Source organism: Xenopus laevis, chromosome 4L, assembly GCF_017654675.1.
Source record: "Xenopus laevis strain J_2021 chromosome 4L, Xenopus_laevis_v10.1, whole genome shotgun sequence".
NCBI lineage: Eukaryota > Metazoa > Chordata > Amphibia > Anura > Pipidae > Xenopus > Xenopus laevis.
Genome location: NC_054377.1, coordinates 266,721 through 289,670, shown reverse-complemented (window position 1 = coordinate 289,670; position 22,950 = coordinate 266,721). Strand labels below are relative to the sequence as shown.

At 45.7% G+C, this 22,950-nt stretch overlaps 1 protein-coding gene across 2 annotated transcripts in view; it reads left to right on the top strand.

The window, feature by feature from the left end:
- The first annotated feature begins 8,187 nt into the window (after positions 1-8,187).
- ush1c.L (USH1 protein network component harmonin L homeolog) overlaps positions 8,188-22,950 on the top strand; it is a 35,552-nt gene continuing 20,789 nt past the window's right edge. The window contains exons 1-6 of one of the 2 annotated variants that reach the window (XM_041589631.1): positions 8,188-8,289; positions 15,548-15,615; positions 16,473-16,616; positions 19,053-19,191; positions 22,014-22,122; positions 22,203-22,227. In XM_041589631.1, coding sequence (XP_041445565.1) covers positions 8,254-8,289; positions 15,548-15,615; positions 16,473-16,616; positions 19,053-19,191; positions 22,014-22,122; positions 22,203-22,227 — 521 coding nt within the window. In that variant the 5' untranslated portion in view covers positions 8,188-8,253. The remainder of the gene's footprint in view (positions 8,290-15,547; positions 15,616-16,472; positions 16,617-19,052; positions 19,192-22,013; positions 22,123-22,202; positions 22,228-22,950) is intronic. The other variant, XM_041589630.1, reaches the window with a different exon arrangement.

The window sequence follows — 22,950 nt, the reverse complement described above, 5'->3', positions numbered from 1 at the left end:
CTTACGCCTGCTACAATGAAAAAACGCCTGCGGCATGGCACTCGCAACGCTACGGTTTTCGTTTTAGTTTCCTCGTGAAGCAACTTCGGGCGACTTCGGAAAACGAAGTGCTGCGAGTGCCATGCCGCAGGCGTTTTTTCATTGTAACAGGGGGGAGCAGTTCGGGGAGATTAGTCGCCCCCAAAGAAGAGGCAATTAGTTGCCGGGCAACTAATTCCCCCCGAATCTCACAGTGTGACCGTACCCTTAAACGGGATGTTCACCTTCCAAACACTTTTATCAGTTCAGTTGTTTTCAGATTGTTCACCAGAAATAAAGACTTTTTTTTTACCGTTTTTCCAGAATAAAAGTCTAAATTTGAAAGTTCAATGGCTTTAGTATTTCAGTCTTGGAGCTCAGTGATCCAGGGGCAGATTCTGAACGGTTACAATTTGCTACATTAGTTGATACAATTAGTTGCTCCATTTCTAGGGTCTATGGGGGATATAAGTGCAACTATTGTATTAATTCTATGAATCAATCAATGAAACCCAGAGATTCTGCTCAGCAGGGACAAAGAGAACAAATGTGTCAACTGTATTTATTTACAACCGTTACAGAATCGAAGTAATTGGGAAAAAGTCTTTATTTCTGGTGAACTGTCTGAAAACGACAAAGTATTTGAAGGTGAACAACCCCTTTAAAATCTAGACTGGATCTGCATCAGAACAACCCTGAAGAGCAGTCAGGCTTATCTTTAGAACAACTGTAACATTCAGTCCAGCTCAGGAGCAGAGAAAACAGTTCAGCCCAGTTACAGAACAACTCTAAAGTCCAGTCCAGATCAGGATCACAACACGAGCTCATAGCGGAATATCGTCTGCCCTATAGAGATGAAATCTCAAGCTGAGCAATGGCAGTGCATGATAATAACCCTAAAGTGCAGGGATCAATAATATGCAGGTAATCAGTGATATCCTTCAGCCGATGCACAGGAATCCCAGGTAACCCTAAATCAGGAGATCAATGTTCAGGAATCCCAGGTAACCCTAAATCAGGAGATCGATGCACAGGAATCCCAACTAACTCTAAACCAGGAGACCAATGTATAGGGAATCTCAGCTATCCCTTAATCAGGAGACTGATGCTCAGTAATCCCAGCTAACCCTAATTCAGGAGAGAGATGCACAGGAATACCAGGTAAACAAACCAGGCGACTGATGCACAGGAATCCCAGCTAACTCTAATTCAGGAGACCAATGCACAGGAATCTCAGCTAACCCGAATTCAGGAGACTGTTACACAGGGAATCTCAGCTTTCCCTTAATCAGGAGACTGATGCACAGGAATCCCAGCTAACCCTAAGTGTGGAGAGTGGAGACCAATGCACAGGAATCCCAGCTAACCCGAATTCAGGAGACTGATGCACAGGAATCGCAGCTAACCCAAATTCAGGAGACCGATGCACAGGGAATTTCAACTAACCCTAAATCAGTAGACGGATGCACAGGAATGTCAGGCAACCCTAAGTGTGGCGACTAATGCACAGAGAATCTCAGCTAACCGTTGGCTGGGAAGATGCTCACCTGGTAGTACCCAGATGGATGCCAGGAGTAAGGTTGGCAGAGCTGCTGGGCATGGGTGAACAGGCTCCATAGGTCTCAGCTTGAGTATGAGCCCCTGAAATGCTTCAGAGTGGAGGGATCAGGAGCACCTGGTGCACATGTCTGCAGGGAGGTGTAATGAGCAGGTGGGAGATGCAGAGATCTGCCCCCACTCCCTCGCTCCCATTCTCTGGGATAACATTACACTCCCGGGATACAGTTACAGCTCCAGCCCCAAATCTTTTTTTTCTGCTGCTTTATTGAAAAGGAACAGGTAGCAGCGCAGACTGGTGGCCACGTACTAGCACAGGGGGTCCAGCCTGTAACTGCCCCACTAGCGAAATATTGGGGATCTCTCCTTATGGAGACTTGCTGGCACTCTACTCACAGTGCACTGGCAGTTATCCCTGCAGAAGAGATTTCATTCATTGCACAATATTTAGCCCTTTTAGCACTAGAGACATGGCTCTGGGGGCTTTTGTAGACCCCAAGTGTCTATTTCTTCAGTTGGTGACATTTACTTGCCCAGGCTGTGCCATATACATTGTGTGCTGAGTACCACCCGAGCAGCAGTAATGCCCACGCATGTGTAAAGCTAAGGATCCTCATTTGCACCAAGCAAATATGTAACTGACGTCGTCAGCAATTGGAGGGGACAATCACTATGAGGGGTCACTTAGTGATAAACACAAGGGGTACCCAGTAAATATTAGCAGACCCCCCACTCACAGACAGTCTGTATCCCAGGTACAATAAAGACTATTACATGAGACCCCCCCGCTGGCATTCCAGAGGTGTTAGTGGATCTGTTTTGGGGGGGTTGGCAGAACTCATTCACCTGTGTAATTGCAATGCAGTGACAAGGAGATTAGAGGGGGGATTTAATTGGACTGAGGGGGGAGGATTTGGCAGGAAATGTTGGTTTTTAGGAGAAGAGAAAGGGAAGAATTAATGAAATGTGCACTGGGTTTAATGTTATGGCAGAGGAATCACTTTTTCTATTGACCCTTTCCAGCCTCTCCGGTTGCCTTGGGGCCCCTAAAGCAAATGGTTTTTATACCAGGCCATGGCGTCATTAAAAGAGAGAGAAATTGGGGGTTTCCCCCAGAATTCCTGCAGTTTTTGGGGTTCCAGAGAATTGAGTCACCAAACTTTGCATTGGAATCGCTGGGTGCTGCACCTTCTCATTCAATGAAGTAAATACCAAGAATGAGAATAGTCTACTTGTGTCTTTGTGCCTATTGGCAGTGCCCGGGGGTAGTAGATGTGGCGTCTGAGTAACCCTAATTCTCCTGCAACAATAGATATTAGTTAGAGTATCCAGTATGACAACCCTAAAGATTCATGGGAAATAAATGTCCTGCACTGGGGCTCAATGGCCAATGGCAGCCAATCTCTTCTTTGCTGTCACTGTTCTACCTGCAGCTCCTGCCCTGATTGGTTGCTGGGAGAAATCTGGGCCCCCATGGTGACATTCATACCTTATAATATCATATATCAGGTTTACACACTCAAAAAAAACTTTTGTCTAAGACTGAGGTGGTATCATAAAAAAACCTTTTTGCTGTTTAAAAGAATCAGTTTAGATCCCCTTGACAAAGGCCGTTGTGCTGAAACATTGGGGTCATTCTCATTTTTGGCAGGTGTATCCGCTCCTTGGGTGGTATATATGTATATCACTGTTATATATGCTGGACTGTTTATGTAAACATTGTTGTAATTGCCAAATTGATTCTTTTAAACAGTAAAAAGATTTTGTTGCGATGTCACCTGAATCTTAGACATAAGTTTTTTGGAGTGTGCAAACCCGACATATGATATTGTGAGTGTTTGGTTACTCTGTGTAGGGGTCACTTTAGGTTTTCTGCACCTCTCAACACATATTGTGAAATATTTGGATTGATTCTGTGCCCTCCATTTATCTATATTCTGACATTCACACATTAAGCCAGGCTGCCTAAACGCAGATACTAATGGGGGTCTAGGATGAGCTATGAGGAGAGGAGGGCAACATTAAGTGTATGGCTGGCTTTACTACCCTGTTGTAAATTTGCCAATTGTTAGTAAGTGAGCCCAAGTGACTTGTTCACCATAAATACCAGCTGATACTTATTTATTATTAACATGTATTTATATAGCGCCAACATATTGCGTAGCACTTTATTTACTTGTGTGTTACTTAGTGGAGTTTACATAACAGTAATGCAGTAACCTGAGCAGCTTCCATCTGACATACACTGAGGGGCAAATTCACTAAGCGCCGAAGCGCCGAACGCTAGCGTTAATTCGCTAGCATTAATTCGCTAGCGTTTTGCATTTTCGTTATTGCGCAAATTCACTAACGAACGCTGGCGTAGTTTCGCTAGTGTTACTTCGCACCCTTACGCCTGGCGAATTTTCGCTAGCGATGTAACTACGCAAATTCACTAACTTGCGCAGTGTACGGAACGCTACCTTTTACGCTAGACTTCCTTCGCCACCTCAGACCAGGCGAAGCGCAATAGAGTAGATAGGGATTGTTTCAAAAAAAGTCAAAATTTTTTCTAAGTCACAAAAAACGCTGGCGTGTTTTCTACATTATGGGTGATAGGCTGAAAAAGATCGAAATTTTTTTTGGGGCTCCCCTCCTTCCCCCCTACATTTCCTGACTCATGGCAACTTACCTAGACAGTGGGCACATGTGTAGGGCAAAATAACATTTTTATTTGCAGATTTGAAGGTTTTCTAGGCATTTGTAGTGCTGATACGTGTTCCTCCATTGAAATTTGAATTTGGCGCCGTATGCAAATTAGCCTTCGCTAGCGAAACTTCGCTATCTTAGCGAATCAACGCTAGCGCAACTTCGCAACCTTACGCTACCCCTGTGCGCAACTTCGGATTTTAGTGAATTTGCGGAGCGCTGGCAAAACTACGCCTGGCGAAGTGCGGCGAAGTGCGGCGAAGTTGCGCCTGGCGAAACTACGAATGTTAGTGAATTTGCCCCTGAATGTCCAAGGTATGTATTGATCATGCATGTGTATGTTCATTTATGTGGCACGGCAGGCTGTATATATAGTCAATAAAGTACCCCCTCTTGTAAAATATAAGGATATTATCAGTAGCGTAACTAGAGGGGGGCAGGCTCTGGTGCGTGACGTGCAGCCGGGCCCCGCCCCCCTCCGTACCGCCCGCATTTTCAGTGGTGCAGGGGCTGCCGGGGGGCCCTGAGGGGTTGCAGGCCCTGAGGGGGTGTGGGCCCTGGCCCGCTCGCACCCCCTGCTCCCCCTGTATTTCCGCCACTAGATATTATAAGTTACCAAGGAGTTTCATGACCATTTATACAGGTCACGGAACTCCGAGGTAACTTCTAATATCCTCATATTTTACAACAGGGGGTACTTTATTTATTATAATACACAAGTTTCAGTGAGTCATGTGACAGAAATGACATCAGAACTCACCGTTTATAACTGATGACATCACTACTCACCGTTTATAAGGATATAATTTACAAGATATTCATGGCTTTTGTGTATTATATATATATATGTATGTGTGTGTTTGTTCATTTAGGGCTCTTACACATGAGCATTTAGCCCTGCATTCTCCTGCGTTGGGTTTTCCCGCATTCCTCTGCAGCGGGTGCAGGACAAAACAAAGCCTATTCTTCTTATTGGTCCAAACTGACACAGGCGCATCAAGCACTGAATGCAGGTGGAACGCAGCTTGATGCAGGAGAAACTCCCATGTGTACAGTGAGTATATGTTTATTTCTATACAGCACAAAAAGTGCCCAGATCCAGGCAAATATGAGCTCAGGGGCAGGACATGTATGGGGGCAATTGCTCTAGTATACAGGTAGCAGCATATACAGGAGCATTGATGTGGGTGTGTCCTAGTGGGTATGGGGGTGTGGCCTATCATTATATTCCATTCCCTTTGGCATGCAGGGAATGGCATATAATGATGGGAGTTTGTGGGGTCCAAAACCGTGTTACTCATGGTCCTACTCATGGGGAAACTTATTGTCTCTTAGGGGAATATAACTGCCAGTCAAAAAATGGGCCGTAGCTAATGGGATATTACCCCAGTTCCTAGAGCACTAATCACCGCTTATAACAAAAAGTATCTCCTAAAAGTCCATAAAAATACATTATTTGTTCAAAAATACATATTAAAAATGTTTGAAATACTGCCCACACGACAAGTTATTAAACCCTGTGGATCCTCAAAGGTACTAAACTCACAAGGTGGACTTTTTTTCTTTTAATATATATGAAACTGTGTTACACAATAAATCTTCCCATAGAAACTTCCCATCACACAACAATATTGTGCTGCCAGGCCTCCCTCTCCTACTGCTAGAGACACTTATATAGAGGAGGGAGGAAAAGATCCGAATGGGTTTAGCAGTTGTTGTTCTCAGTCTTTAGCAAGAAGTCTGTTAACAGCAAGTCATTAAAGGCATGTGCAGCCCCGCAGCTTGGGTTTCATTTCTTCCAATCACTTAAGGCACAACAATGAGTGTAAGCTCTTTAAGTGCAAGAGCAATAAGTGTGGGATTTAGACATACCTGGAGCGGATACTGGATCTAAGGGAACCCCACTGACTCCCCCTTATCTGCTCAATCGCTCATAGCCGTGCATAATGCGACTGATTGTTAGGAACCATTATGTATTGGTTATTATCCGCCAGACGTCCATAGAACCTTTATTCTGCTCCCCATGTTTGGGCAGATGTATCTAGAGATATAAAATCCCAGTTACAATAACTTTTTGGTTTTGGTGCTGATTATTATTATGTTCATGTAGATGCTATGTGCACCCTATAGCAACACAAGGGGCCCAGATAGATCATTTGTGGATCAGAACCTGCCACAAAACTCAGGCGCCTCAATTCTAGAAGGATGGGTTTGGCCCCCCTGGAATGGCCCATCTGAAGGGTAATGTCACGCTCATGTCTTTATACAGAAGCCAAAAAACTGATGGAGTGGATTTGGATGCACAGATACAAACTCAAGCATTTTGGGCACCAATATTTGTAGCCCAATACCCAACGCTGCACCACAAGAGAGAGTGGAGTGACACAGTGCAGCATTGCCGTAAAGGACAGACTGACTGACATTCGTGCTGTAGCAGGATAACTGATATACTAATATGTTCTATTACTGCTGGCAGGTAGGCGGGGGGCTGCCCAATTGTTAAAAGTCCAAGGGGGTTTGTTCCAGGCCAGGAGCCTGCAGAGAGGGGTCCAGCAGAGCGTGTCTTGGGAACCAGATTAAGATTCTTATAAAGAAGAGTTGGTGAGTGAAGGGCCTGAATAATAGAGGAGGAATTTGGACTTTTCCTGGCATTATAGACATTTGGCAAGCAGTTTGTGACCGCTATTAAACAGAACTTTACTAATAATCTCATTGTCCTGAGTGACCTCAAGTTCTGTGCGTCATCCAATGTCATTGTCTCCTTCTCATCTCACTCGGACCTTTCTGTAGGGACATTAATAAATCCCAAGCGCCATGTTGTTGCAATGAGTTGCCATTGATTCATCTCATTAAAGGGCAAGTCAACCAACTATTCATGTGAAGCCTCCAGAGGGAGTTTTTCCGCCAATTAGATTGTTTCTCTTTTCTGGAGTGTGGAACTACTTAAATAATGATCTATAAGGCAATTTGCATGGCCGTTGTTCTCTGCACAGGGTGAAGCTGATTTATTGGAAGGAGGCACCCACTGACACACAAGTGGTTAATGCACCAGAACAGACACAACCCACAGAAACACATGGAGATCTCTGGCTTTGCACTGACAGGTCACACCCTTAGGGGGCCTTTCTGCAGCAACACAGACCCTAAGAGCCCCCCAATGACCATGATATGGGAGAACAGCTTAACCGGAAACTATTGCTAAAATGAAGATTTAATATAAACTTCATCTCATGGAAATAAGAACATTTCAGAATATAATCATTTAGAAATTCTGCCCCGGCTGTTCCTGGCACACAGGGTATAACCCATGGGGTAGGAATAGTTTGTGGGTAGGACTGGCTGTTCCTGGCAGAGAGTGTGTAACCCAGGGAGTAGGTACCAGGGGCAGGGGAATATTTTGTGGGTAGGACCGGCTGTTCCTGGCATAGAGAGTGTAACCCAGGGAGTAGGTACCAGGAGTAGGGGAATAGTTTGTAGGTAGGACTGGCTGTTTCTGGCAGAGAGTGTGTAACCCAGGGAGTAGGTACCAGGGGTAGGGGAATAGTTTGTGGGTAGGACCGGCTGTTCCTGGCAGAGAGTGTGTAACCCAGGGAGTAGGTACCAGGGGTAGGGGAATAGTTTGTGGGTAGGACCGGCTGTTCCTGGCAGAGAGTGTGTAACCCAGGGGGTAGATACCAGGGGTAGGGGAATAGTTTGTGGGTAGGACTGGCTGTTCCTGGCACAGAGTGTGTAACCCAGGGGGTAGGGAATAATTTGTGCGTGGGACCGGCTGGTACCTGGAACAAGAGACACAGAAGATGATCAGAGAATAGGGGGACAGCTGTGACCAATGAGAATGCAGATGTCACAGAGGTGTCGGGAGAGTTTGATCAGACAGCCAATGAGGAAGTTGTTTGCATGTCATGCCCCTCCCCTTTGCATGTTTATCCCCAGGAGCAGCAGGTGGAGGCTGAGGGATCACACACCTGTCACGGGCTGCTGCCGGGCATCATGGAGAGGAAGATCGCCAGAGAGTTCCGCCACAAGGTAAGGGAAATTACCCCCTCAGGTGCCACTGTGCCCTGGGACTGACAGGGAACATTCCTGCCACCATTGCACTCACCTGGACTATGGCCCTCACACCTCCTGCAACTTTCCTCCCATCAGCAATGGCTCTGTCTCCTCTCCCAAATACTCTCACACTCATAAACTGCAAGCTCTTGGGCCCAGACATTTACTGAATCAGTGATGGCATTGGCCCCTCTCCCAGTGACTCTCACACTCATAAACTGCAAGCTCTTGGGCCCAGACATTTACTGTATCAGTGATGGCATTGGCTCCTCTCCCAGTGACTCTCACACTCATAAACTGCAAGCTCTTGAGCTCAGACAATTACTGTATCAGTAATGCCATTGACTCCTCTCCCAGTGACTCTCACACAGTGCAGATATATACTAACCCACACACATATATACTCATCAGGGCATATATACTGTATACTTATCAGGGCAAACATATACTCATCAGGACAGACATACTCATCAGGGAAGATATATACTAACCAGGGCGGATATATACTCATCAGGGCAGACAAATACTCATCAGGGAAGATATATACTCATCAGGGAAGATATATACTCATCAGGGAAGATATATACTCATCAGGGCAGATATATACTCATCAGGGCAGATATATACTCATCAGGGCAGATATATACTCATCAGGGCAGATATATACTCATCAGGGCGGATATATACTCATCAGGGCGGATATATACTCATCAGGGCGGATATATACTCATCAGGGCAGATATATACTCATCAGGGCAGATATATACTCATCAGGGCGGATATATACTCATCAGGGCGGATATATACTCATCAGGGCAGATATATACTCATCAGGGCAGATATATACTCATCAGGGCGGATATATACTCATCAGGGCGGATATATACTCATCAGGGCAGATATATACTCATCAGGGCAGATATATACTCATCAGGGCGGATATATACTCATCAGGGCGGATATATACTCATCAGGGCAGATATATACTCATCAGGGCAGATATATACTCATCAGGGCAGATATATACTCATCAGGGCGGATATATACTCATCAGGGCAGATATATACTCATCAGGGCGGATATATACTCATCAGGGCAGATATATACTCACCAGGTTTGGAGGGGATAGGGTCGGGTGAGGGCCATTGTATTGATTCCAGCATTGAATGATGGCAAATACTCAGCATGGTGACCCAGTGTAGTTGTTTGTGAGTGGTGCTGGGCTGTTGTACAACTGCAACTCCCACTCCCCCTGCTGACTCTGCCTGCTGGGTACCTAATGCCAATGCCAGAAGTGCACCCTAATGTTTGTCATGTGTTTAGTGGGTACATCACTACGTGTGTGAATGATATGGGCAAGGGCTGCTGGGAGTTGTAATTCCCAACATCTTGGGCACAAACTTGCCAGTCCTGTCTTTATGTTCTTGGGGGCAGGGAGTGTTGTTGCATGTAAGGCATTTACATCCACTCAGCCTACAGGAGTAATGAGTATCTGTCTGACACGTATCTCTCCTGGGTTATACATATATATAACTATATAATATATAGTTACACAAAAGCCATGAATATCCTGTAAATTATATCCTTATAAACGGTGAGTTCTGATGTCATTTCTGTCACATGACTCATTGAAATTTGTGTGTTATAATAAATAAAGTACCCCCTGTTGTAAAATATGAGGATATTAGAAGTTACCTCGGAGTTCCATGACCTGTATGAAAACACTCGGCCTTCGGCCTCTTGTTTTTATATGGTCGGTAACTTATAATATCCCTATATTTTACAAAAGGGGGTATTTTATTCACTATATACACTATACAGCCGCTATTAACTCAGGGAGGGACCCATAATCCTCTGCTTTTCTGGCTGCAGCACAAGGTACAAAGGAACCTGCAGAAGTGGGAGGAGTCAGGAGATTTGACCCCCGACTGTCACTGCCCCTGTGTTTAGTACAAGGACAGGGGAGGGATCAGCATTTTATTAGAATTGCTCCAGAATTGCTCATCCCCCCTCTGACCTGCTCTGTGATTTCCCATGGAGATTATTGCCATGTGCAGATCAATCAGTTGTTCAGTATGGCAGCACAACGGGCTCCACATTCCACTCACAGACATTAAACTGAGGGAACAGGTGGCGGTTGCTAAGGGCACATTGGGGCTTATTTACCAACACAAACACTCAAATGTGCCACGTGTTTTACCCTCTGAATTCTCCCAGAATTCCTGTATTTTAGCCACGCCCACCAGTCTATGATGTGCACATAGGGGCCCTTTTTATCATGTGGTGTAAAACATCACCAGTGTTGTTGCCATAGCAACCAATCAGATATTTCCGTTTGTTTTCTAACTTGTAGGTTAAAATCTAATTGCTGACTGGTTGCTATGGGCAACATAACGGGTTTTACACCACATGATAAATAGGCCCCTAAGTGTAACTGTTGTGTGGGTGCCAAGTTGTATCATCAATAGGGCACTGGGGCAAACTCTATGAGTATATACCCAGCACTGGGGCAAACTCTATGTGTATATACCCAGCACTGGGGCAAACTCTATGTGTATATACCCAGCACTGGGGCAAACTCTATGTGTATATACCCAGCACTGGGGCAAACTCTATGTGTATATACCCAGCACTGGGGCAAACTCTATGTGTATATACCCAGGGACTTGTGGCCCTTTAGTGTGACCTCATGCCCACAGCTCGGGCTCTTTGCTGGTTTGTTTCCAACCCTAATTATACCCCATCTCTTCCCATTTCACAAGCCCAAAAGAAATGTGGAGACATGTGGGCACAGTTATTGGCCTATTGAGCGCCTCTGATTTATGTGACAGCCCGAGAATGGAACTGGTTTTCTCTGCAGTTTCCCAATGGATCAGTCAATCTGCTTAAACTGCAGCTGATTGGTTAATGTCCATGGGCCCTTTAAGAGCATTAATTTCCTCCTGTGAGTTATTGACTTCTGCTATAAACTATAAAATATACTATAAATTATAGGCACCATCTCTCCCTACTATACCTGCTATCCCACAGTCACACTCCCTTCCCAGAGACTATTATCCACTGTTACTATAGACACATCTCTCCCTACTATACCTGCTATCCCACAGTCACACTCCCTTCCCAGAGACTATTATCCACTGTTACTATAGACACATCTCTCCCTACTATACCTGCTATCCCACAGTCACACTCCCTTCCCAGAGACTATTATCCACTGTTACTATAGGCACAATCTCTCCCTACTATACCTGCTATCCCACAGTCACACTCCCTTCCCAGAGACTATTATCCACTGTTACTATAGACACCATCTCTCCCTACTATACCTGCTATCCCACAGTCACACTCCCTTCCCAGAGACTATTATCCACTGTTACTATAGGCACCATCTCTCCCTACTATACCTGCTATCCCACAGTCACACTCCCTTCCCAGAGACTATTATCCACTGTTACTATAGACACCATCTCTCCCTACTATACCTGCTATCCCACAGTCACACTCCCTTCCCAGAGACTATTATCTACTGTTACTATAGACACCATCTCTCCCTACTATACCTGCTATCCCACAGTCACACTCCCTTCCCAGAGACTATTATCCACTGTTACTATAGGCACCATCTCTCCCTACTATACCTGCTATCCCACAGTCACACTCCCTTCCCAGAGACTATTATCCCACTGTTACTATAGACACATCTCTCCCTACTATACCTGCTATCCCACAGTCACACTCCCTTCCCAGAGACTATTATCCACTGTTACTATAGACACATCTCTCCCTACTATACCTGCTATCCCACAGTCACACTCCCTTCCCAGAGACTATTATCCACTGTTACTATAGGCACCATCTCTCCCTACTATACCTGCTATCCCACAGTCACACTCCCTTCCCAGAGACTATTATCCACTGTTACTATAGGCACATCTCTCCCTACTATACCTGCTATCCCACAGTCACACTCCCTTCCCAGAGACTATTATCCCACTGTTACTATAGACACCATCTCTCCCTACTATACCTGCTATCCCACAGTCACACTCCCTTCCCAGAGACTATTATCCACTGTTACTATAGGCACCATCTCTCCCTACTATACCTGCTATCCCACAGTCACACTCCCTTCCCAGAGACTATTATCCCACTGTTACTATAGACACATCTCTCCCTACTATACCTGCTATCCCACAGTCACACTCCCTTCCCAGAGACTATTATCCACTGTTACTATAGACACATCTCTCCCTACTATACCTGCTATCCCACAGTCACACTCCCTTCCCAGAGACTATTATCCACTGTTACTATAGACACATCTCTCCCTACTATACCTGCTATCCCACAGTCACACTCCCTTCCCAGAGACTATTATCCACTGTTACTATAGGCACCATCTCTCCCTACTATACCTGCTATCCCACAGTCACACTCCCTTCCCAGAGACTATTATCCACTGTTACTATAGGCACATCTCTCCCTACTATACCTGCTATCCCACAGTCACACTCCCTTCCCAGAGACTATTATCCCACTGTTACTATAGACACCATCTCTCCCTACTATACCTGCTATCCCACAGTCACACTCCCTTCCCAGAGACTATTATCCACTGTTACTATAGACACCATCTCTCCCTACTATACCTGCTATCCCACAGTCACACTCTCTTCCCAGAGACTATTATCCCCTGTTACTATAGACACCATCTCTCCCTACTATACCTGCTATCCCACAGTCACACTCCCTTCCCAGAGACTATTATCCCACTGTTACTATAGACACCATTTCTCCCTACTATAACTGCTATCCCACAGTCACACTCCCTTCCCAGAGACTATTATCCACTGTTACTATAGGCACCATCTCTCCCTACTATACCTGCTATCCCACAGTCACACTCCCTTCCCAGAGACTATTATCCACTGTTACTATAGGCACATCTCTCCCTACTATACCTGCTATCCCACAGTCACACTCCCTTCCCAGAGACTATTATCCACTGTTACTATAGGCGCCATCTCTCCCTACTATACCTGCTATCCCACAGTCACACTCCCTTCCCAGAGACTATTATCCACTGTTACTATAGACACATCTCTCCCTACTATACCTGCTATCCCACAGTCACACTCCCTTCCCAGAGACTATTATCCACTGTTACTATAGGCACATCTCTCCCTACTATACCTGCTATCCCACAGTCACACTCCCTTCCCAGAGACTATTATCCACTGTTACTATAGACACCATCTCTCCCTACTATACCTGCTATCCCACAGTCACACTCCATTCCCAGAGACTATTATCCACTGTTACTATAGGCACCATCTCTCCCTACTATACCTGCTATCCCACAGTCACACTCCCTTCCCAGAGACTATTATCCACTGTTACTATAGACACATCTCTCCCTACTATACCTGCTATCCCACAGTCACAATCCCTTCACAGAGACTATTATCCACTGTTACTATAGACACCATCTCTCCCTACTATACCTGCTATCCCACAGTCACACTCCCTTCCCAGAGACTATTATCCACTGTTACTATAGACACCATCTCTCCCTACTATACCTGCTATCCCACAGTCACACTCCCTTGCCAGAGACTATTATCCACTGTTACTATAGACACATCTCTCCCTACTATACCTGCTATCCCACAGTCACACTCCCTTCACAGAGACTAGAGAGACAGCTCTGCTTTGCTGAGTTTGTATTACATGATTACATTATTAGTACTCGGTGTTCCTACTAGTGACAGAGCCTAGGTTGATGACCCCTCATAGGGTTCCTAAAGCTGTTCCTGATTCTGCAGAAGGTGCGATTGAGTTTTCTCCCTGACAGTCCCAGTACAGTAATGTGATCCCAGTGTCCCTGAGTACAAAGTGAGTAGAGCAGCATAACAGCCACATTATCACTTGCTCTGCTCTGGGAACTGCAGCTCCCGCACCTGCCTGGCACTTAAGGGGTTATCCTACCTTTTTGGGAACATGTGCTATATCAATGAACGACCCAAAAGGCTCCTAAAAATATTCTTCCGACAATATATCCAGTATCAGGTATGGCCTCTCATTTCTGATGAATGATTTTACTTAGAATGTCTCCATCTTGTCCTACTATCTCCGTCTTGCCCTGCTGTCTCCTACTTACCCTACTGTCTCTCTCTTACCCTACTGTCTCCATCTTGCCATACTGTCTTTATTTTGCCCTGTGATTGACACAACAGGGCCAAACTGTCTCTGTCTTTCCCTACTATCACCATCCTGTCCTACTGTCTCCATGTTGCCCTCCCAGATCCATCTTGTCCTACTGTCTCAATCTTACCCTACTGTCTCCATCTTGTCCTACTGTCTCCATCTTACCCTACTGTCTCCATATTGTCCTACTGTCTCCATATTGTCCTACTGTTTCCATTTTGTCCTACTGTCTCCATCTTGTTCTACTGTCTCTATCTTGCCCCACTGTCTCCATCTTGCCCCAATGTCTCCATCTTGTCCTACTGTCTCCATCTTGCCCCAATGTCTCCATCTTTCCCCACTGTCTCCATCTTGCCCCAATGTCTCCATCTTGTCCTACTGTTTCCATCTTGTCCTACTGTCTCCATCTTACCCTACTGTTTCCATTTTGTCTTACTGTCTCCATCTTGTTCTACTGTCTCTATCTTGCCCCACTGTCTCCATCTTGCCCCAATGTCTCCATCTTGCCCCAATGTCTCCATCTTGCCCCAATGTCTCCATCTTGTCCTACTGTCTCCATCTTGCCCCAATGTCTCCATCTTGTCCTACTGTCTCCATCTTGCCCCAATGTCCCAATGTCTCCATCTTGTCCTACCGTCTCAATCTTACCCTACTGTTTCCATCTTGTCCTACTGTCTCCATCTTGTCCTACTGTCTCCATCTTGTCCTACTGTCTCCATCTTGCCCCAATGTCTCCATCTTGTCCTACTGTCTCCATCTTGCCCCAATGTCCCAATGTCTCCATCTTGTCCTACCGTCTCAATCTTACCCTACTGTTTCCATCTTGTCCTACTGTCTCCATCTTGCCCTTGTTGTTACCCCACTCTACCTTTAGCTAGTGTTCTGATGGATTCCACCATGCGTGGATTCTGAGCAAACTTGGATGCCCCTTGTCCAAAGGCTGCTCTGGGTTTAGTGAATATCAGAAAGGTGAGGAGTAAAGGTAGGTGAGCATGTATATGTAATATGTCGTTGTGCTCTTTTCTAGGTTGAGAAATGCATAGACAATGAGGCAGAGAAGGACTATCTGTACGATGTGCTGCACATGTATTATCAGTAAGTTCTGCCCAACTGCCCCTTTTCTTCAGGAAATGACATTTACTTAAAACTCTCCATTAAATCCAAGTTCCCCAAAGCCCCTCTCACACTCCTAGGCTTAAGAAGACTACATTGATATATATATATATATATATATATATATATATATATATATATATATATATATATATATATATATATATATATATATATATATATATATATATATATATAGAGATACAATGATATTCCTGACAATTCTGTGCTTCCTACTTTGTGCAACATTTTGGGGGGGCCTTTCCTGTACAGAATGGGTTTCTTGAGATGGGAGAACTGAACAGAATCTTGACCTCAACCCAAATGACCGCTTGCGGGATAAATTGGAACCTCATTAATGTCTTGTGGAAAGCATCTCCCAGCAACAACTCCCAGCAACAATATTCCAATATGTAGTGAGAGACTTCCTAGAAGAATAGGGGCAACTTCATAGTATTTCCTAGGTTTGACTATAAGCCAAGAGCTGACACTTTCTCTGCTGTACCCCAAAGCTGAGCAATATGAACTGCCAATAGAGCTCCAGGCTTTTTACCCCTCCCTCAGTAGCCTGAAATTTTCCATGTGCTCTTTGTGTGGCTCAATAGTTTTCTGTTTCAGTCGGGACTAATTGATGTGGGTCCATAAAGCCCTGCCGCCTCTGCTCAGCTCCCATCAATTGCTATTTGAATTATTCAGATGTTGCATCGAGTAACCACTGCCTCCCTCTCATGGGCTTGGGGGGGGGGGGGTAAATTCTGACAAGTTTGATGTTGTACATTACTTGCTATGTAAGTCATAGATTGAAGTGCAAGCTCTGTGTCACTGTGTGTCTCTTAAAGGTCAATGAACCTCCCAGTGTTTGTGGGGGACCTGAAACTGGTCATCAATGATCCTTCCCGTTTGCCTTTGTTTGAGGCCATTCGCCCCCTAATTCCGTTGAAACATCAAGTGGAATATGATCAGCTGACGCCTAAACGCTCCAGGTCAGTACCAAGCGCAGGGGGAGCAAGGGGAACCTAAAGGGGGGCTCTGTCACCCTGTCTGTATTACACTATTTATTAGGGAGACAACCTTTCATATCTGGGATCATTTCAACATTTAAAGGGGTAAAATTTGGGGACTGTGCAGATTTCCATCACTAACAACTTCCAACCAAGTATAGAGTTCTAATGTCCTGTACCTGGGTAAGTACTGGGGAAGATTCACTTACCCAGGGGGAGGTGCCTGTCTGACCATGGGAAAGAGAGCAGCCCAGGAGCAGGAAGTACAGAGAATCAGAGCTCTGTACCTGGGTAAGTACTGGGGGAGATTGGATTCACTTACCCAGGGGGAGGTTCCTGTCTGACCATGGGAAAGAGAACAGCCCAGGAGCAGGAAGTACAGAGAATCAGAGCTCTGTACCTGGGTAAGTACTGGGGAGATTGGATTCACTTACCCAGGGGGAGGTTCCTGTCTAACCATGGGAAAGAGAACAGCCCAGGAGCAGGAAGTACAGAGAATCAGAGCTCTGTACCTGGGTAAGTACTGGGGGAGATTCACTTACCCAGGGGGAGGTTCCTGTCTGACCATGGGAAAGAGAACAGCCCAGGAGCAGGAAGTACAGAGAATCAGAGCTCTGTACCTGGGTAAGTACTGGGGGAGATTGGATTCACTTACCCAGGGGGAGGTTCCTGTCTGACCATGGGAAAGAGAACAGCCCAGGAGCAGGAAGTACAGAGAATCAGAGCTCTGTACCTGGGTAAGTACTGGGGGAGATTGGATTCACTTACCCAGGGGGAGGTTCCTGTCTGACCATGGGAAAGAGAACAGCCCAGGAGCAGGAAGTACAGAGAATCAGAGCTCTGTACCTGGGTAAGTACTGGGGGAGATTGGATTCACTTACCCAGGGGGAGGTTCCTGTCTGACCATGGGAAAGAGAGCAGCCCAGGAGCAGGAAGTACAGAGAATCAGGGCTCTGTACCTGGGTAAGTACTGGGGGAGATTGGATTCACTTACCCAGGGGGAGGTTCCTGTCTGACCATGGGAAAGAGAACAGCCCAGGAGCAGGAAGTACAGAGAATCAGAGCTCTGTACCTGGGTAAGTACTGGGGGAGATTCACTTACCCAGGGGGAGGTTCCTGTCTGACCATGGGAAAGAGAACAGCCCAGGAGCAGGAAGTACAGAGAATCAGAGCTCTGTACCTGGGTAAGTACTGGGGGAGATTGGATTCACTTACCCAGGGGGAGGTTCCTGTCTGACCATGGGAAAGAGAACAGCCCAGGAGCAGGAAGTACAGAGAATCAGAGCTCTGTACCTGGGTAAGTACTTGGGGAGATTGGATTCACTTACCCAGGGGGAGGTTCCTGTCTGACCATGAGAAAGAGAACAGCCCAGGAGCAGGAAGTACAGAGAATCAGAGCTCTGTACCTGGGTAAGTACTGGGGGAGATTCACTTACCCAGGGGGAGGTTCCTGTCTGACCATGGGAAAGAGAACAGCCCAGGAGCAGGAAGTACAGAGAATCAGAGCTCTGTACCTGGGTAAGTACTTGGGGAGATTGGATTCACTTACCCAGGGGGAGGTTCCTGTCTGACCATGGGAAAGAGAACAGCCCAGGAGCAGGAAGTACAGAGAATCAGAGCTCTGTACCTGGGTAAGTACTGGGGGAGATTCACTTACCCAGGGGGAGGTTCCTGTCTGACCATGGGAAAGAGAACAGCCCAGGAGCAGGAAGTACAGAGAATCAGAGCTCTGTACCTGGGTAAGTACTGGGGGAGATTCACTTACCCAGGGGGAGGTTCCTGTCTGACCATGGGAAAGAGAACAGCCCAGGAGCAGGAAGTACAGAGAATCAGAGCTCTGTACCTGGGTAAGTACTGGGGGAGATTGGATTCACTTACCCAGGGGGAGGTTCCTGTCTGACCATGGGAAAGAGAACAGCCCAGGAGCAGGAAGTACAGAGAATCAGGGCTCTGTACCTGGGTAAGTACTGGGGGAGATTGGATTCACTTACCCAGGGGGAGGTTCCTGTCTGACCATGGGAAAGAGAACAGCCCAGGAGCAGGAAGTACAGAGAATCAGAGCTCTGTACCTGGGTAAGTACTGGGGGAGATTGGATTCACTTACCCAGGGGGAGGTTCCTGTCTGACCATGGGAAAGAGAACAGCCCAGGAGCAGGAAGTACAGAGAATCAGAGCAGTATCCCTTGGTGAATGCAGAGCTGGGCCCACCAATAACCATTAACTGCCTCTAAAGCTGACAGCTGATTAAAGTGTAAGATTTGTTATTTTTCTTACATGACAGCTCTCTGATTAAAGGGGAACAAAAGAAATGTTTTCTTGCCAAATCCTCTAATTGCAGTGAAACTTAGAGCCCTGACACCCCTCTGTCTCAATGGATGAATTTATTGAATGATTTTCTGCTGATTTTCCCATGTTCAGGAAGTTGAGGGAGGTGAAACTGGACCGCACGCACCCCGATGGGCTGGGACTGAGCATGAGGGGAGGTCTGGAGTTTAATTGTGGCCTCTTCATCTCACACATAATGAAGGAAGGGCAAGCGGACAATGCTGGGCTTCAGGTCAGACCTTTCATAATGCCTCATTTATTTCTGCTGATTGTTTGTAGCGCCTCTTAATCTTGTGATTTATTCTACTCCCTTCTCCACTCATTCATTTCCTTGTTGAACTCAGCTGTAGCCAATGACTGCGGGTCTGTGCTGGGATTTGTAGTTGAACATGAGCTGAAGAACCACAGGCTTCTCTAAGACACTGAAAGTCAACCCACCTCAACTCCCAGCACGATGCGCTGTATAATGGACTATTGAGGCATGCTGGGAAATGAAGGAGCATAGGGTGTACAAGCTTCAGCAGGAAGGACCAACTGGATATATAATAGATAGATGATTGATAATAGATAGATAGATAGATAATAGATGATTGATCGATAATAGATAGATAGATAGATAGATAGATAGATAGATAATTCATAGATAATAGATATATATAGATAGATAATACAGTACATAGATAATAGATAGATAGATAATACATAGATAATACATAGATACTAGATAGATAGATATAACATGTTGATTTTGCCTCTGGTTGGAGACAGGAGGGCCACACTGAGCCCCTATGCCGGTGCCATTATTAGCAGATATATTGATGATATTGATGACAACATTTCATTGTCCCATGTCCCCTGAGCACTGCTGTCCCCTCTTATCTGTTGGGCAGAGAGTCTGGCTCCTTCACTGTCCCAGCCACTAGCTAAACAGCCCCACGTGTTGCCCGTAAAAGGTTTATCATGTACAGAAAACACAAGTGATCTCCTGTGGCTCAATTCTGTGGGGGTCCCAGGGGCATTCCCCACACTATCATGTTGCCCTCTCCTCCTGCCCCAGCCCTGTGATTGGCTTCATTAGAAAAGGGGCATTTGCTTAGTGAAAGAGAACATTGTATTTATACAACAAAGGCCTTATTTATATTCCTGCTGGGTGTAACCTCCGTAATGGCTACGTATTCTGCTCTTCTACTGACTCATTATACTCACTATTACTCTATGCTGCAGCCTAGTGAATAATCACTGTTGCACATAGTGTTACACACACTCTAAACCCTAATACACTCCTATTAGCAGTACAAATAATCACAATAAGCCCAAATATTCAGAGAATTAGGGTCAGGGAGGTACTTAGTGGCAACCTCAGAACCAGTGTGGCCCAGTTGTCAGTCACAGTGTTACTGTACGGCCCAAACTTACACACGGACTGTACAAAGGCAACATTTAGCTGATAGGGCTGTACAATGTGGCTCCACATCCAGACACACTAAACACATTGTTACCCCAACACCCCTTTTATTTCCTTGTCTAGACAAATACCATGTAAAACTCATTTCCAGTATTAGCCCAGATCCATAAGTCTGTTTGTGGTGCAGGAAGGGTTAAGAGCGCCCCCTACTTGTGGTACCAACCAATTTGCCTTGTAGGAAGCTTTAGGTCTAGGAAGACTTTAATTCATGCAGGTGCAGATACACAGTATTAGGGCTGAGTAGCCAGTCCAGTGAGTAGTGAGTCCAGTGAGTAGTGAGTCACATCCACATTTAGATATCTTGTAGGAAGCTTTAGGTCTATGAAGCCTTTGTTTCATTCGTGCAGATGCTGATATACATTATTAGGACTGAGTAGCAAGTTCAGAGAGTAGCGAGTCCAGTGAGTCCAGTGAGTAGCAAGTTCAGTGAGTAGTAAGTCAGATCCACATAAGATATCTTGTAGGAAGTTCCCTCCGATAGACACATTGTTGGGAAATCTCAGGGAAATTATCCTGACCCTCAAGCAGCAACTCCTCTGTCAGGGGTCCCTGTAGATAATGGGGGGCTTTACACACACTCAGTCACTTGGGTATGTTGTAGCTGGAACTTTATCTGTAGCCTTGATCTCTGCAGGTCCCTATGGGACACAGGGAATTTCCCAGCAACACAGAAGTAAATGAGGAGCAGCCCAGTCACAGGGACCCCTTCCATTGTGTGAGTCTCTCGCCCCCTATAAGACACTTCCATTCTTTTCTGCCCCAGAGGCAAACAGGAAAATACAGGAGGATTTGGGAATCAAGTGGCTGCTGAACCCTTTTGGGATCATGTGATCAGGCAGGTCTGTGAGTAATTCCCAATGTACAGTAATTACCATGTAATTGCACAGGGGGCAGAAAGTTCCATTCTAGTTCTGTGCCACAGGGCATAGTCTGGGGCAACACAGGGCATTGTGTGGGGAAACACAGGGCATTGTATGGGGCAACACAGAGCATAGTCTGGGGCAACACAGGGCATAGTGTGGGGCAACACGGGGCATAGTGTGGGGCAAGTGTCAGTGAGAAACCCTTATTGAGTTGTGCCCATTGAGTGACATGCGCTGGCAGTGACATCTCGCTGGTGTCGGTTCCCATGGCTTTGTTCCAATGAGATTGCAGCATTCATGAAATCATTGACTTTGGGGGGAGCACAATGGCCACTGGAGGGTATAGTGGTGGGAATGATCCGTGTGCAGTTCCCAGCCATGTTCTATTCACCCCACAGCCGCCTTAAATCTTCGATATAATCTCACTGTATTGTCTGTCTGCAAAATACCCCCCATTACAGCTTATTAGCACCATTCTGCAGCTCCCGAGCAATGGATCCAACAATATTCCAGCCTTTGTCCCATTCAGGGCAAATCTCTGACATTTATCTGCTCTGCCCATTTATCTTTCATTTGTTATTCTACTCAGAGAGCTCAATGTGCTTCTCACAGTCGCTGGGTGCTGCCGGGCACCCTTTCCACCCTCTCCTGTGCCACTTTATATATTTATACTGTATATATATATATATGTCCTTGGCTTAATATTACTAATGGCTGTGCCCACAGATTGGCGACGAGTTAGTTCGGATCAATGGATATTCCATCTCGTCTTGTACTCACGAGGAAGTGATCAACCTCATCCGCACAAAGAAGATTGTGTCTATAAAAGTCCGACGTAAGTGTGACCCCCAGATCCAGATATACTGTCACGTCTGGGCCTTGTACTAACATCTCCTGTCTCTCTTTATCTCACAGACGTTGGCATGATCCCACTGAAAAGGTAATGTATTTATGCTCATAGCTAATGGCAGGGAAAAACATTCATATTGTGTTTGTTTTACTTATTAATGGCTGTGCCATGGCCAAGTCACACCTTGGCATCTTCTGGTGCCACCCAGATCCCAGGGGTTCCTTTGTTGCCAATGAGCGCCCTATACATGATATTAGTACCCTAGTCTTTCTCAGGTGCAAATGAGTGCCCTATACATGATATTAGTACCCCAGTGTTTCTCTGGTGCCAATGAGTGCCCTATACATGATATTAGTACCCCAGTGTTTCTCAGGTGCCAATGAGTGCCCTATACATGGTATTAGTACCCTAGTGTTTCTCTGGTGCCAATGAGTGCCCTATACATGATATTAGTACCCCAGTGTTTCTCTGGTGCCAATGAGTGCCCTATACATGGTATTAGTACCCTAGTGTTTCTCTGGTGCCAATGAGTGCCCTATATATGGTATTAGTACCCCAGTGTTTCTCAGGTGCCAATGAGTGCCCTATACATGGTATTAGTACCCTAGTGTTTTTCTGGTGCCAATGAGTGCCCTATATATGGTATTAGTACCCTAGTGTTTCTCTGGTGCCAATGAGTGCCCTATACATGGTATTAATACCCTAGTGTTTCTCTGTTGCCAATGAGTGCCCTATACATGATATTAGTACCCTAGTGTTTCTCTGGTGCCAATGAGTGCCCTATATATGGTATTAGTACCCTAGTGTTTCTCT